Below are 17,734 nucleotides of genomic sequence, written 5' to 3' on the forward strand. Positions count from 1 at the left end.
TTTCACCTTTCCCAACTCCAAGGGTTTTAAAAAAAAAAAAAAAAAAAAAAAAAAACAGAGTTTTACAAAAAAAAAAAAAAATCTTCTCTGACTTTATCCTTTCTCTGTAAAGATAAGCCTCAGAGCAGCAGATAGTTTGGGTGTGCTGTGTCTAGCAAGCTGGGGCAGACAAGACTGCAATCAGTGGGAAGAGGGCCAGCTTCCCCCTGCCTGAGCTCTCAGCGCCCCTACTGGCTGCACGCTGTGCCAATCAAAAGGCCGGGTGGGTGGGGAAAGCAGGCAGACATGCACGCTGATGTCACAGTCACATGGATTCTGGTGTGGTCATGCTCGGAGGCTGAGAGACGGAGCTGTGCTTGCTGGCCAGCTGCTGCTGAGACAGCAGTGGAGGGCTTTGCGCTGCTGATAGTTTCTTCTCTTATGGACGCGAAGCTTAATGATGTATTTTGTGATTTCAGCTATGAAAGGTAAGAGAAGGAAGGCGATCGTGTCATAAAGATAAACATGCGCGCTTAATTGCGCTGCCGGAGTAACAAGTAGAGAGAAGTGCAGGCTCCGCTGCTCGCAGCCTGCCAACTCCATGCGTTGTGTTTGCAGGGCATGAGGAGAGAGAGAGTGAGAGAGAGAGAGTACCTCTTAAGGTCGAACTTAAGGTTTCTTTTGTGCATGGACATAGAATTTCTAAACTCTGGCGAATGCATTTGTAAAATATAGATTTTAATATTTTATATTTCTCGAAATATGGTTTGACTTGATTATTTACAGTGTGTGATTTCTCGCTGCTATACTGTCGTGCGAGTGTGTGGAAACCACCGCCGGTGTAATCTGTCCGTGTCTGTCAAGAATACTTGCCGAGTTCATCTGCAGAAGTTTCTCGTTTTCTGTATGTTTGATTTTGTATTTATTTAGCTAGTTACTAAGTTACACTTAATGTATTTGTGTGTGTTTTTTTCTTTTTCTTCTTCTTTTTTTTTTTTTTTTACCTTCGGTTGCGCGTTTGAATCCCGTTCTTAACCCAGTTGTTTCAGTCCAGAGGAGAGTGTGTGGCCGTGTTTGGGTGGTGGGGGGCGGGCAGTGGCGCGGATGGCAGACTGTGATTCTTTTGAGTTGATACCGGCGCGCGTGTCTGCAAGTGCGTGCATACATGCCAGCGTGCGCGTGCGTGTGCTTTGCTCCACTGACCTATTTTTTTTACGGTTGGATTGAGTGGGGGGGTTCTCGGGTTGTGGATGTGTGGTCATGAGAGCACCAGGATGGGTCCTCCCAGCCGCTGGAACGTTCATCCGTTCTGCCCATAATCCCAGCTCGTACCCCCCCCCCCCCCTCCCCCCCCCCCCTCTCCCCCCCCCCTTCCCTCCATCATCCAGGCGCACATGTGCGCACACATCCCAGCAGACTGATACGAAAAGTGCTGTCAGACATACAGTGCTGCACACCTCTCCCATGCATGCGTGCGTGCGTGCGTGCGTGCTTGCATATGCCTTTATTCGCATGTTTTCACTTTCGTGCATGCATTCTCTTTTGCAGTGGAAGATGTGAGCGCGCACTCATATTTGCACACTTTAATGATCTTAATGAGGAAAAGGCAGCTGTCAGGGGAACAAAAAAATCTCCAGTAATAATTTGATGTGTTGTCTTCTCCTCTCACTTGTTCTATTGTTATTTTAAGTGTTTGCCTTGCTAGAATTTAATGTTATTGTCCTTCTAATCTGGACTTCATACAAAAAAGAGAGACGGAGACAAAAGAAACTTAGATCTTTTTTCTTTTGATTTTAATTTTTTTCACCCGTTTGGTTTGACTGGGTTGGGTATGCTTGATTTGTTGCCATGTTGTACCATTTATTTCATTTCTTCTATAATCTTCCATCAACCTGGCCGGGTCTGGAGACCAGCCTCTGTATATAATCTAACCTGCTTAATTGATGGCTCACTGTCCCATTAAAAAATAATAAATAAATAAATAAATAAAATCATACATTTTAACACATTGCTTTCACATCTTGGAGCTGTTGGAATGTGTGTGACTGGCTCCTCTGATCACTTTTATTTAATTTTTTAATTAACGACAGGGAAATTCATTTAGGAAGTGAGAGGCTCAGATGTGTTGAGGCGGGTTATAAAAATCAGGAGAAAAGACCTTTTGACCCTGTGTCCTTTTTATTCATAGTTTGGATTGAAGCAAACGTAGAAAAAAAAAAAAGGTAGAGTGTATGGAAAATGACTTCTCAAAAAGCGAGCCGTCTGAGCATGATTTATTTTATCTTTGCTTTATATATTGTGTGAAAGTATTATGTTACTTTAACAATATTTATATTAACACACTTCCCCCCCCAAATATGCCATTGTAGTAATCGGTTAATGTGTCCATTTTGAGTTTTTTGCATTCTCGGTTTTTTTCCCGTAGATTGTTACGCTGTAGTCTGCTGGAGGTTGCTGGTGTCACAGCAGCACGCTGTGAAAATGTGATGGCTAAAATTGAAATGTGAACAAGCAGTATAATTGGATGCTAATTCAGATGGCTGTGACAATTTCTTCCGGAAAATGGTCGGAGAATTGAATGAACTGCACAGCAAATTTCTGTTTTGACACAAACTTGCTAATTATGGTAAACTTATCGCCCTCTCGCTGCTCTTTGAGCCTGTGTGTGTGTGTCTTTTTGATATTTTCATTCTCTCAGCTTCAAAATAATGCAAATATATTACAACAACTGCGCCTGAGTCTCCGTGGCGTTCTCTCCCTTTCTATCCACCTCTCCCTCTCAGTTCAGCCTCTCTACCACACCACTGCCTCTCAAGTACCTAATTACCTGTAATGGAAACATCCCTCTCATTACCCCATGCAAATTAGCCATCCTACTCGGCACAATTAAGATGAAAATTCCAATTACATCATTAAAGAAAGTTCTTTGATGTTCGCCTAGAAAAGGTAAAAAGTGCTTCTTGTCCAGAGTACATATAATTAACCCTTGGAAAAAAAAAAAAAAATGGGGGCGGGGGCAGCTCTGCTGTGCTTGTGGACAGCTCTCAGATATGTGATTTAGTTTGAGTGTGTGCTAGGCTGTGGGAAATGTGCTGGGGCCTTAGAGAAGATGAAGCCAAATGTCTTGTGATAGGTGCTTTAAGGCTACATTAACAAGGCTGTAAATATTTGTTGTAGATTTGGCACTCGTTGTCTCTTTCCATCAGCGGTCCATTGAAGTGCTGCACTACCTCATGCTGCAGGCGCTCGCACATTAAAGGAGAGGTTAACAAGATTGGCTATTATCCAGTTAGGGACTGAGGACTTGAAGAGCCACGAGGGAGAAAAAAACATGTCTGATTAAGTTGAGGTTGCATCATCTACAAGAATTTGTAATTAATATCTAATTTATTAGAGAAAAAACAATCACACTTAGTGCTGTTACACAATATGTATATTAACATGAGCTAATACAGTTCCTACAGAAATAAAAATGTGATTGATGTCAGTTCAATCTCGCTACACGTGGACTTTTAAATGTTGGTGAGACACAGAAAGTTTGAGCAAATAATCCATGCGGGCAGAAAACGTTCTGCCGCTGCATTAACAAATGGAAAAGTTGTGATTTGGCCATCTTTCCTGCCTTTTAGCTGGCTGAGGAAGTGGAATGGTGTCCCCACAGGTTATTAAGGAGTGTGGGATGTGCCTGTCTGCGCTGTGCGCAACTGAGACAAACATCCTGGCTGCCTAACTGTGTGGAGAGGGGCTGGTTAATGAGATATTGGCTGCCCATTGAGAGCATGGATTTTTGATTTGGCAGCATGGAAGTTGGAAAGAGGGTGAGGTGCACTCTGGAGAGCAGAGGAGCCTGATGATAAAGAGTAATATCTGAAAACCGATAGGATTTGTTTTTCTTTCGACTCGATTTTTGGTATTGTTTATAAAGTCTGCACAGTTTTATGAGTCAGTGTGAGATTCTCATCCTATTAAAGCCTTCTTTTATTATCATCTTATTTAAAACAAAACAGAATAATTAAAACAATAAAAGAATAATGTTATTACTAACATTAATTTGAATTGATTTCCACTGACTTAAAAACATTTAGTAGTAGCTTTTAAATGATAATCTGAGTATTTTTTACTGTTCTTTTCTTTATCAAGTAGTACAAATATAACATATTATCAATTTAAATCATTTAGCACTATCTGCCTGCATTACAGATTGCTAATTGTAGTTTTTCAAAATACCTGTCTAAAAAAATAACAGTGGCATTCTTTAATTCATATTTTAAGAATAGCAACGAAAGAATATAGTATTGTGTTCAGTCAGCTGACAGTGTACAGTAACAAGTGGGGGAGGGACAGCACTTGGTTGTTAATTTAAAAAAAAAATCTATTATCTATTGTTTTGCTTTTTTGTTCATTTTGTCTTTTTTATTTTCTTTATTCAATATCTGGTATAAGTGTTATGTTTTCTTCTTTTTATTGATTGGAAGTGTTTTTTCTACTTAGCTTGTTAATTAAACAAGAGTTTGCCACATCAGACAATCATCTGGATAAAGAACCAGGTAAAGCTTAATTCATGCCCCAGAGAAGTCAGCTTACTGATGAGAATTATTCTCAACTGCAGAGAACAAATATTGCTGGATAGGGAAATGCCAACAAAACATTTAATCTTAAATTTTACTCACACCTCTAATCCCTAACAACGCATCACTGAAGGGTAATAAATACCATCTGATAGCTGTATTGATTCCTGTGGGATTGTTTGGCTCAATTTCTGTCTCTCCAGTCTGCACCCTCACTTTAACAAAATGTGGTTCCCATTTATTCTCCATACCTGAGAATAGTTCAAGCCACATACAGTAAACCTTTACCTGGGAGTCAGCCCTGTCTGTCATATTTTCCTGTCAGTCACACCGTATGATTTTGACAGATTTGTCCCATCACAGACGAGGTTAAATGACTCCCCGTGCTCTGTGGCCGGTCGAGCAGCGGGGCATAAGAGACAAAAGTGCTTAGAAGCAGCTGTCGGCTTCCATGAGTTGATTTTTCTTCGTTCTGAAACATTCATTTCAAGTTCACTCTGGGTTCTCAATTTAGCTCTCCAGTCAGGTAAAACACCTAGCAGGGCTTAGTCAAATGCCTCTAACTTAGGGGTAATTTTCTACTTTACTTTCACTCAGTATTTCAGGAGTCACTTATAGATCCTTTGAAGTGTCTCCCTGTCATGCAGCATTTAACTGCTGATAGAATACTTCCCCTGTCAGCACTGGTTAGATAATCATACACTACAGTCCATTTTTTACTTTCATTTTCCCCTCTCTCTCTCTCTCGTTTTCTCCTTTTAGCTTCCTCTGTAGAAGATGCACAGAGAATACAGATGTGGTGTTTTACAGCTCCTCTTCAGACACTGCAGTTGAGAATTGCTTGATCTTCTTGGTTTATTTATTGAAATTTGCTTATTTAGTGAACACAAGCTCACGTATCTTAATTGTGTTGGTAAAATAAATGCCGTCAGTGAGACTTTTGGAATTGAAAGAACTAACATTTCCTCTTTCTGCTTTCACCTTATACACTCTGCCACTTGTGGTTTTGAAGTAACAGTGTTTAAAGCGAGTCAAGGGTGAAGTTTTATTCCCCTGCACTTTCATTCTGAGCATATTTCTTACCATCTGTTTTTTTTTTTTTTCCTCCCCTCTCTCTCTCTGCTTTTTCCTCTATGGGCCTCTGGAGGGCTGTCCATTGGCTTTTTGAAGTTGCATCAAAGAGGAAATGGGGAAGAAAAAGCATTATTGATTTTGCGTTTTGTCTGACTCAAACACTGAGGACAGAGAAATACAGAAGGAGCTAGGTGTTCGGCAGTGGGGCAGCTCTGTCTCTTAAGAGGGAGCCAGAGGGAGAACCCGAAAGACGCAGAAGATGAGGAGATTCACCAGACAAGCGTAAACGCACCTTTCCCCGGAGTTCTCTACTCGGTCCTCTTACGTCAACTGCTCATTATCTTACAATTGGAGACAAACTTTTGTCGGGTAGCTTTACCACCTCCTCCTTCTCCTCTGTCAGACCTTTCGAGTCCCAAGGTCTGATGGTGCTCTACAGTTGACCTGCTTTTCCATGAAACACCAAGCCGCTCTCAGTTGTAATCAGATCTGTTTGCAAGGCAAGCATGCTGGCAGCAGGCGAGAAGCCAGCAAGCTTGTATTGTTTGTGTGGGTTATCGCCCTCATCCTGCTCCTGCGTCAGCCCAGCGGTGGTGAGACAAGAGAGAAGTGCTTCGCTGGTGTTAATGTGGCCCCGGTTGTCTGAAGAGGAGCTCTGGGTGATGGCTGCTGATAATAATTTGTCGCTGTTCTGCTTCATTCAGCACTAAGGTGGGAGGTAGAGTTCGGTGTGGCATCGTTTTTATGCATTTCAAAATAAACGGTCTGTGGTGGCACATGTGCCGATTCTTTCAACTGAATTCAAAGGTGAATTTATTTTAGCTGTACGGTAGAAAAAGGAAGACATCTATACTGTATTATTATTCAATACACACAGAGTGATGTATTTCAAGAATTTATTTTAATTGAATTAAATTTATTTTAATTTGTTTTAATGATGATGGTTTTCAGCTATTTTAGTTTTTTAAGACAATTAGAGGAATACCCAGGAGCAATATGTATATATATATATATTTTAAAGTTTTGGTTTGGATTCGTTTTGCATGAATTACTGCATCTGTGCAGCATGGCTTAGAGGTGATTAGCCGGTGGCGTTAAGGAACCAGGTTGCTTTAAAAGTGGGCTTCAGTTTGGGATGTCCGTGATCTTCCCCTTATCAATACTCCATTGATTTTCTATTGAGTTTAGGTAAATTTACTAACACAGTAATACACTGGTCATTAAAGCAAGGATTTGATGTTGTGGGCAGGGGCCAAGTACTTTTCGGAAAACAAAATTTGCGTGTCCAGTGACTTGAATTCTTTTGGTTTGTTTTTCATTTGGAGTTGGACTATTGAGCAGCAGTCCAGTCCTTTTTATCTTTAGCTTAGGTCAGCTGCGTTTTATGTCTCTAACTCAGGAGTGGCTTGACTTAAGGATGGAAAATGTCCCTATGTGGTGGCTCTTCAAAATCTGACTCCAGACTTTGAAGAGCCCCTGCTTTGGGATTCTCCCCAAAACCCCACACTTCTTCCTTCCACTGAACTTTACATTGCTATATTCAGCCTTCACTCTGATAGCCAGCTTTTTTTTTAGATTTGGCCTACCATCCCTGTAGGTATAAAAAGCCATCTGCTGTAGTCTTTCTATGATTGTCTCAACATTTCTGTACAAAAGATATTTTCTATTGCTCCTATAGAATATTCAAATTTTCTGAGAAACTGAATACAAGGCTGACATGTCAGTCTGTGTGTGTATTGCAACAAGTTTTACTTTCCCTTTATGAGAGGAATTATTAAAATGTACTTTTTTATGCTCTTCAAAATAATCAGATCTACCTGTAGTTTGTTGGCTGAGGGGATTGTAGGTTAGAGGTTACGTCCTGCCAAGATGCTCTCCCCTCTGCTCCATGGAAAGTTGCCGCGGCTTCTCTGCATCCTGGCGGAGGGAGAGAGGATGAAAAATGAGGGGCGCTTGGAATTTTGATGAAACAAGGGAACAGGCAGCGCTGCAACAAAGGTCGTCGCAACATGCGCTCCGCCGCTTGATTACAAAAGGGAGAGAAGTGTGTGTGGGGCGTTTGATTACATATCCCAGCAGAGGCCATTAGGGGTTCTTCTGCTAGGATGCCATCATTTACACTCATCTGATCTGGTGTCGACACTAATGAACAAACAAAGCGTGCCAATCCTCCTGAGCACTAGGGGGTGCTCTTGAAAAATACAAATGATGTGAAGATTTGCTCCCCAGAGTTACAAACTCCTTAACTTTACTTTCACTGCTGACTAGTTTGATGTTGCCACCAGGCAGAATTACAACAAAGCAAGTGAAATCTCACTCAAGGTTTTGCGGCACAATGTCCGCCTCAACCCGACTCGGACGCATGAAAGGAATTTATCATGGTAGATAACAAAGAAAAATAGCCTTGCTTGAAAAATACTCTGCATAAGATAGATTTTTATGCACATGCATTTATTTGAAATAAAAGAAATGCTGCTTCAGTGCTAATTACAAAGATGAAAGGAAAGAAGAATGTGCAAGGCAATGAACTTTGTTTAAAGGCACAGCACATAGTTTATTCAGGGACGTGGCGCTTTAATGAAATCCAAACCCATTTATAGCCTCACAAAGTGTGATGGGATAGTGAAACTGTGTTTGCACGGGCATAAACAATGAGCTTCGCATGCATGCGTTGGTCTCACTATCCTAATTTAGCGAATCAGGCATCAAAGGCAACTGCACGGCGAGTCGTGTTTAGGATGAGAGTGTGCATCCTCCCCTGCCGGAGCAATGGGGTTAACGGCATGTGGAGAGATCCTTGACCCATCTGAGGCACTCCCCCACCCTCGCTCCCCCTTGCAATGTTGAATAGCTGATTGCTGATTATGAGTTTATTCCCCATTGTGCTCAGGCTTTCGTGCGTCAAGATCCGTCCCTCCCCAACTGAACTGATTAAGGAGCTGGAAAACGGTGCTACAGCTCTCAGAAATTGCTGAAAGACTCTCTCGGAAAACCTGGCAATCTGGAGTGCAGCTGGCAATCACCCACCGCTGACTCTCTCGGAGGCTCTTTTTTTGGGTTGTTTTGTTGTTTTCAAGTGGGTTTTCTGGCATATTGTTGTCTTTGTTCCCCAGGGCTTCTCGTTTCTGGATGAGAGCATTCCTAGTGCTGAGCACAGGTCCTTGTCAACCTGGTTGCTCAGCCCAGCCTAGTCCAGCCTCAACAACAGCATCGTCAGCAAAGACTGAGTTGCTTATGATCGGTCTCTTACAGCAGCCTAATTTGGGCCAAAACAAGAATTTTCATCATTCATTTAAAAACCCTCCTTTGTTCTTTTCTTAGCTCCCTGAAAGCAACACATAGGACAAAAGCATCTGCGTACTGAAAAAGAAAGACTACTTTAAACGTATTCTAATGTAAATTTTTAAGGGTTTATGTGCAGTTCACTGCTTTCTGTCAGAAGAAAGAGTTTTCTAGTAAAAAAGACAGCAGCAATGTTTCTTTTTTTTTGCTTGCAGGGAATCTGTCACTTGGCTACAAATCAGCTGCTGCCTTTTGCTAAGTTTTGTTTATGTCAATAGTTAGAGGGAAGAGAAAGGCAATCCTCTCCTCTCCAAGCTAATAGATGTTTAAAATCATTTAATGTGTGACTTGGGGACAACAGATGATAAATCTGCCTAAGTGTAGCAGTCTCTGAAGGAGAATATACATGAACAGCTTTATGACCCAGCCCAGATGGCATCCCACTTTAAAAACATATCATCAACAATTGTATAAATGCTTAAATATTTTTTGTTGTCCAGTGGAAATGCAAATATTATCTTGAATTATTTCTACTTTAGACTTGTAAATGTTATTGGCCTCATAAAAACAGGAATGACAAATTGTGGATGTGTTTCCACGGTTTAGAACCACTAAAACTTTCTGTAGTACCAATAAGTTCTTCTCATAAGCTCCCACTCAAAGTGACAAGATATATGGAGCATAGATCATTTGAGCGCTGCCCCTCCCCAACTTGATGCTGCACACTGCTGGACCAAGTTTCTATTTGTGGTGTGAAAACTAAAAAAAATCTCCTCACTGTTGTTGTGTGCTGTGTGCTACGTTCTTTTTTAGCACATGTGAGTCACTTTGAGGCCATGAACTTTTCACTCACAAGTCTGATTGCCGTCACGTTTAATTAGTAGTATAAACGACTGTGCAAAAAAAATATTAATTTCACCAAGAAATCTGAATTGAGTGTAAAAGACCTGCTGTGTGAATGTAGCCCACTACCATCTTGTTTTCTTGTGTTACTCTATAAAGAACAGAAAGGCAAAAGAGTAGGCTGTTCTGTGCAATAAGCTATTCAAATTGTAAACTTACTAGCAGGTTTTTTTTTGTTGTTGTTGTTGTTGTTTAACATTACCTTTGTATAAACGGGTTAGCTTTGTTGATAGTCTAGATCTTATTTCCAAAAGGGAAAACTTTATAAAATCAGAGCTGACATAAAAAAAAACAAAAAAAAAAAACTGCTAAAACACAAATGGGACATGAAAGGTCAATTGTGTTTTACTTGCTTAAGTCATATTACATATAATAACATGAACATACCATGTGTATTAACAACAGTAGGAACAGCTTTTTTCTTTAGAATAGAAAATGGGGGAAAAACCATGATTTTACAAAACTGTGTATGCAAATTGGTGTATGCGTTGATATTTTCATAAAGGACTGCTTTAGGTGCAATATTTATTGCTAATGGATTCTAGTTACCTGGAACTTACTCTATGCATGTTAATAAAGTATTCAGACTTTAGGAGGAAGCTTCACTGTGACCAAATTATAAAAGCTAATACAGACACTTGTAACCACCGGGTTGATAAACTGAAAACAGAGAAGTATGTGGATTCAACACAACTGATGTCATTGCAGTTTAGACACAAAAAGAAAATATCACCATTACAGCTTTTTTTCTAAAATTGATTCATATGTTAGCTATGTGCTAATTGTTTTATTCTGAATGGGGTGTAGCTTCTGCTGCAGATTAGAAAAGTTAAAAAGTATAGGAGCACTTTGTCATCCAAATACGAGTTAACTGGTTGTTAAAAAATATGAAGAAAAAAAAAATGTATTGGGCTATCATTACTTGAAATTAGATACACGTACCATATTGACTTAAAATGTTATCACAATATTTAGTTGTATTTATGTTTGATAAAATTTCAAAACCAATATCTTAACTGTCAGTTGGCTAGGACCAACCCCCAACATAAAAACAAATTAAAAGAAAACAGTGACTGTCTCATCCTCACTGAAAATTAAAAAAATAATAATAATAATGGGGATTATCAATAAGATTTTTGAGTTTATGTCAGAAAGCTTTGTGGTTGTGGATTTTATGGAGGGATTCAGTGAAAGAGTTTGAGTCCCCAAATGATTGTTGTTCTCCTTTCTGTTGTAATCAAATGTAAAGACAGGATGTTATTCTGCGGTTGCGAAGGAGTCCAGAGCATCTGAAGCTTCTTTGATTTAGCAGGAAGCTCCTCCCGAATTGTGCGTATGTATATATATATGTGTGTGTGTGTGTGTGTGCGTGTGTACGTGTGTGTGTGTGTGTGTGTGTGTGTGTTTTTTTTTTTTTTGGGTGGGGGGGGTTGTAAATCGATAGTGCCTGTGTTCTTATTGTTATATAAATATAACTCATTGGAGCCTTGCTGCGATTTTATTTTGTTAAGAATTTGGTTCCACAGAATGTGTTCGTGTTTCCTCAGCGTGCCTCGGATGTATTGTCATCGATTTATTTTTGCTGAGTGGATAAACTTGGGGTTAGAGGGAGAATGATCTCGACCTTGTTAGAATAGGTGAAGCCCCCCATATTAACCACAACATGCTTCATACCTTACCCACTCGAGTTTAAGAAAGTTGTTTTTTGATCTTTTGACACGATTACATTGGGCATTGGTGCTTTGATCTCACCATAGATTTTTTTTTTCCTATCTCTTGATGTTAGATTATTATAATTTATACATAAGGGATTTTGTTTTTTTTTTTTTCCCTCTTTAGCCTTAGCAAACTTGAGTAAACACTGGATGGATTAACATTGTATTAATTTACAACTTCTCATTAGTAAGCCCTAAGGTAATTAATCAGAGGCCAGGGCATATATCCGGATAGACACTGTTCATGTAATTTATTCCTTTCTGCTCAGTATACTAAGTGTGAGAAAAAGTGTCTGATCAATTCATCCCTTAGATGTAGCTCTTTGAAGACATGCCGTATCTTATGAGAGCACCACTGCAGTGTGTACTTTCTGGAAACTTGGGGTTGCAGACCTTGCGGATGCACTACAAATGTTGCAGGGCATCATTTCCGGAATCTTTCTTAACATGCACAGTTCTCCATAAATAAATTAACTGTGTTCCTGCAAATAAAGTACACAGGTGTAAAATGTAAGCTGTGTTTACAGGATCATAGCTTCATCAAGTTTGAAATATGTCTAGGGTGGAACTTTAATTCAGTTGCAAGTAGTGAAATTAAACATAGTCTGTTTCAGCTAAAACACCCAACATATCAGTTTAAAAGATGTGGAATTCCTGGCCTTTTACAACCAAACACCATATACTACAAACTCCATAACTGTTGATGTCAACAGTTTTAGCTAACTACAAAAATACTTTTCAAGGCAAAATAAATGCACAATTTTTTGTAAATATGGAACAGCTACATGTGCAGCTACCCTTTTAACTCTCTAAAGAAACAGTTTTGAGAAGGAAATCCCAATCATCCCGTGTTGCTGAATGAAGACAAATATGGTACAACCTTCAAAAAATCAATACAACCATGTCCAACCACTGTCCAGCTTTTTTCTTTTCTTTTTTTTTGTTGTTGTTGTTTTTGGACAGGTTCACCTTCATTATGAAACTCCCACAACCTGGGGTGCAGAAGTCACAGAAAAAAAAACTAAAATTGTTCTAAGTACAATCAAATGCAATTTCACTTTCAGGTTTTGCTCCTGTTTGGGGTCTGTGAGACGCACAGTTGGTTTATTTCAACAGCTCAGTTCTCATCCGAGTCTATTTCAAATGTTCCGTTGGTATTAAAAACCAAGTATTATCCATAGGCAACAGATATTACATGGCTATTACTGATTTCTGTAATTTTCTACAAGATAGATTTGATGTCACAATTGCATGTCCCTTGAGCAACCACAGAAGCTTCTAGTGATGAAGGGTTTATTTTTAAAACTACAGCAATGGCTTTCTGCAGATTAATTCCAGTATGTGGTGCTATTGTGGGAGAAACAAATTGGGCTTTAAGGAATTAGTGTGTTTTCTGCCTAAATCCCAGATCTATTCCTGAAACATATGATTGTGGTTAATGTGATTGGATGCTTGAACATTGCTTTTGCATGAAAGAAAAAAACAAAGAAACAACCCCTTCCTACCCTCCAAATGAATTAATGTAGAGCTCAAAGTACAGTAGTGATATGTTGGTATTTTCTTCATCGAACCAGGTGTGTTGTCCAAATACAAAACGAATGTGCAGGCCTGTCTGTGTTCTCCGGTGCTGGGAGACTATTTGCTGAAGGTCATTTGGGATCATAGCTTGCCATTAATAATTTCTGAAAGCATCCAACATCTCCATCTGTTCCAGTACATCCATCTCTCAACTTCAAAGACAAAGGCAGCATCTGCAGGTTAGCACTAAACCTGCCTCGGGGCTAAGATGTTGAAGGTGGGATTCTTTGTTGAGCTCACGTCTCTGGCTCTCAGGTCCATTATCTCATACATTTACCAATTAGCGCGTGTTTGCTCCTACAGCGTGAACTCATGATCACACAAAGACTCCCAGATGCCCAGTGGATGTATGTTGTATTGACATTTCGGTGTGTGTCTTTCAGTTTTCATAGCAGAATCCCGTGGACGTGGGTAATGCACTAATTTCACACATATGCTCAAAGGCTGCTGGCCGCGCTGCAGGGACGCAATTACCACCCTCCGTCATGTTTAGCCAGTCAGCATGACAAGGTATTTAACCGGGGAATTTGTCATAGCTGATTTCAGATGAATCGTTTTATGACATGATAAAGCGTGTTTGTGCTTTGAGCTCATGAAATAACAGGTAACTTGTAGCAAAAACTGAAATAGATCTCCAGTGATCGGGTCACTTTGGATACGTGGGACTTCTGCGGGGAATAAATGGATGTTTTTGCCGCTGCGTGTGCTGCCCGGGCCTGGTGGGCGCAGTGGGTGAGGAGGCAAGTGTCTGGCAGAGTGAAAGATGGCAGTGTGCAAGGAGAGAGTGTGCAAGCTGCTGAGGCTGTGACAGAAAAACAGTCGGGCTTCTGCTCCCGCTGCTTCAGCTATCCCTGCCAATGATAGATCCTCGCTTTGGATTTGTTAATAACACAAGGCCGTCTCACATGATGGAGTTTTAGAAGCTATTCTAGCCACTTCTCACAAAGATGCAGACAATTAAGATGTTTTAGGAAAGAGCGGGGCTGTAACGATATATCCAGCTCACAGGACGAGATGAAACATGGCATTTGGTTATAAGTGCGACATAAGAGGAGGTTTTAGCTATATCTTTGGATTCCCTCAAGTTTTTGTTGTCACTCAAAAAGCCTTGGTGTGGCATGTCAATGTAAACAGTGTAGCAAGTATCAACAGGCTATGTGTCGACGTGTTTGTCTAATTCTAGCAGACAAATACGGCTCTTTTTCTCAAATATAATAAATAGTTAAAAAAAAAATCTCAAACTGTGTTTTGAAAGAATCTCGAATAGGCGTGGGCCAGTAAGAGATTTTAACAGGACGATATTGTTGAGAAGCAATACCACGGTTTCATAGTAACAACACAAAACTTAGAGCAAAACCACACAGCATGATCTAAATGTTTCCCAAACAGAATGTACCTTGCAAACTATGCTAACTGAAGGGTGGGGCTCTGCTAGTTTAACCACATTGTGTGACTGTAGGTGTTCTTTCCAACTGAGAATATTTCCAGAAAAGCCAAATTGGTTTTTCTTCTAAGTATCAGAAAAATATACTCCGCTTTCTATCAGCTGACTGGCAGCGAACAGAATAACAGCTTACATTTATTACATTTCATGCTAACAGTGTCGGGAGTGCCCTTTACCACAGTAGCAAGACGACGCTTGTACCCTGTTAATTCCCATGCCATTCCTTGGTGTGTTTTCCAAACAACCAAATTAATTTTTTATTTTTGAAAGTTTTTTTTTTTTTTTTATACACCAGTAACAGTACCTAAAACGAGTTAAGCTAGGTGTACAATTTGTATCACTGCAGATAGCACAGGTCTCCTTTCACTTCAAATTGTGTATAAGGTCAGTCGTAAAATAGGTTCGCCTGCATTTATGTGATTCTTCTGTGAAGGCTTTCCTTTCCATAGAATCCATCTACGTACTAAAAAGCCACACCCGTTTTATACTTGCATGTGTTTGCCCCTCACACGCATATTGAATACATGTCCTGACAGCAGTTTGGCTCTGTGTCTGCAACTTGATGAAGTAAAGGAAATTGTTAACCATATTACCAGTCAATAACAGACAGATAACCAGAATTCCTTTCAAAAACTGCATTTCCCATAGAAAAATAACCAGTCACAATGAGCAAAGCAAAACAACATGGGAGGATTTGGGAAAACACTAGAAAACTTACAATCAAAAACAATAAAATAAATATTTGAATTTTATGCTTTGCTAATGAAGCGTAAACATATGCATACCTCCTCATTTCACATTGTAGATAACATTTTGTTGCATTTTTAAAAACTCAATGGTTGGTGTTTAAGTGTTGTGAATAATGCCTTCCAATAATATATAATTACCCAGTCATATTTCCCATCAGTATTTATTTATTTAATTTTTAAACACAAAGAAAGGGTGACCTGCTGGTGGACTGACCTAGCACCCCTTCCACTAGGCTTAGCAAGTTTTCTGGGGGGGAATCCTGAAGAGAAATACATTTTCCCCTTCAGGAAATAATTTCCCTGTAATTCTTTCCCTAAAATTATTTTAGAGAAATGAACACAAATTTTAGCCCGCTAAATAAAACCAGTAGAAAGTCGTGAGTACAGTTTGGACTGTTTCTTCCTTCACATGCTATTTGCTGATGTAGCACCTGTGTCCATGAGTATCTTCAGTACCTTGCAGCCCTGAGCTGCTGTACTGTACTGCAGGGCTGCCCAGTGAGTCTACTCAAATCATCATCAGATTCAAACTGCTTAGCCTGGCTAATTTGAATTTCACATCTCTGCTGACTCATAACCCTGTCAGGACCTTTTTTCTTTATCGTGCCTATGCCTCTGGTGGAGTCTCCCTCACAAGCAATAGAAATTAATTATCCCGATAAGAAATGGAACCACAATTACTATGATTTTTGTCAAAGATTTACTTGGGGCTTAATCGTCCGATCTGATTGGGATCATATTGCATTTCTATACTGTCTTCTTAAAGGTAGAATTTTGCTATTTTTGTCGCATTTCGGCAGGACTTAATAACGTTGTCAGAGCAGACGAGCGAGATAGCAGGAAATGATCCTGGCTGACGACACCTTCGGAGTAGTCGAGTAAGGGCAAGTGTGGCACCGTGCTGGCCGCTGCTCTGGACAGCAACTCAGATCAGCACGATAAAAAAAAAAAAAAAAAAAAAAAGGGGGGACTGATTGAGTTCTCTATGTCCACAGGAAGCTGAGCATTGGGGTTCAAGGTTATCTGGACAAATCAGACTCCTGTTTCCATTCATCCCTTCCTCAGCCATCAGCCAGCCCTTCCTGAGCAAACCAGCAAATTAGCAATTCTGATGTCTGCTTGCAGGTCTAGCAAGGGAATGCCTGTGAATCCTAATGTCGTGATTAAATTTTCATATCTGTCCGGGGGAGCTGCTGCATATACAATCTACGCATCCTCCTTTTATTTTTCAGTACTTTAACTAAGGCTGTTGAGTTGGGCAAGCATAAACCCTTCAGAGGGGTTAAATAGACGAGGCCAAGGGAGGTTGATCCTTCACTCAAATCACTCAAGCCTTTGTCTCTCCCGATTTATAATTAATGTAGTGAACTTGTATGAATACCAGACAGTGTGCCTCATTTCCTGAGCCTGCTGCAGAGAATGTGTATAACAGGGAACCTCGATCCAAACAGCAAGCCAGACCTGGTATAACCATTATGTAAGATGGCCTTATCAGGCGCTGCCTCCTGCCGAGCCCCGGCCCAGCTTCCCTTCACTCCCCCTTAACAGTTCTCCCAAAACATGGGCCTTCATTAGCAGGGCTAAATATCCCCGTTCTCTGCAATCTCTATCATTTCTTGCCTTGAGGCAATCCAATAATTACCTGTTCTCGTCCCCTCTCCCCTCCCCTCCCTCCCTCCTTCTGGCCAGCAGGGAAGTGTTCTGACTTGCATTAGTTTGCATGAAATATTATCAGAATATTGCACATTTCTTCAACCTGCAGCCTCTGACACAGGAAATACGGAGTTGCAGAAGCGGTGATTGACAGATGTCTGTCTTTCATGTTCCTCGGAGAATAGCTGCTTTGTTCTGGAGTTACAGCAAGGATTCTGAAGGAAGGAGGAATGGCGTAATGTGTATAAAGGCTTTTGTTGCTCTGTTTAACCTTCCGTCTGCCATTAGTTTCTGTGCTACAGTGCAGTTCTTTTATATCTTCGGTGTAGTTACAAAGGAACTCACAGATTTTAGGTTAAATCGGTTGATCAGTGAGCATTCCCATCTGAGAAATTATAACCTTTTTTTTTTTTTTTTTTTTTTTTTTTCCCAAAATAGCGCGTCTGTTTTTGCATGGTTTCAAAAAAGAGAGCACACATTTTTACATTTTTAGTTATTAGAGTCAGGAGTTTGGTCAAAAGGTCAGGGATTCAGCTTTACATATTCTGCTTCATATCATTCACACAGCGAACTGCTAATGTTCACTGGCTGTGGATCAACAGAGACATGCCTTACCGCTACGCCACAAGTTATAAGAAAGAAAATGTGTCTAATTAGTAGAAAAATGTATCTAATCCTTATGATGTTTGCTGAAAATACACACCGAAATAAATCATATAAACACATAACATATTGCCGTCGTGCTTGGAATTTGATGAACATTTTCTGAGTTTTATAAAAGCAAATCCA

The 17,734-nt window shown here is 40.1% G+C and overlaps 1 protein-coding gene across 1 annotated transcript in view; it reads left to right on the top strand.

Moving 5' to 3' along the window:
- Positions 1-297: 297 nt before the first annotated feature.
- roraa (RAR-related orphan receptor A, paralog a) overlaps positions 298-17,734 on the top strand; it is a 55,586-nt gene continuing 38,149 nt past the window's right edge. The window contains exon 1 of the mRNA XM_015035669.1: positions 298-467. Within this exon, the coding sequence (XP_014891155.1) occupies positions 437-467 (31 nt within the window). The 5' untranslated portion in view covers positions 298-436. The remainder of the gene's footprint in view (positions 468-17,734) is intronic.

This window comes from Poecilia latipinna, unplaced genomic scaffold (assembly GCF_001443285.1).
Source record: "Poecilia latipinna isolate Pla-1442-1.1 unplaced genomic scaffold, P_latipinna-1.0 Scaffold344, whole genome shotgun sequence".
NCBI classification, from domain to species: domain Eukaryota; kingdom Metazoa; phylum Chordata; class Actinopteri; order Cyprinodontiformes; family Poeciliidae; genus Poecilia; species Poecilia latipinna.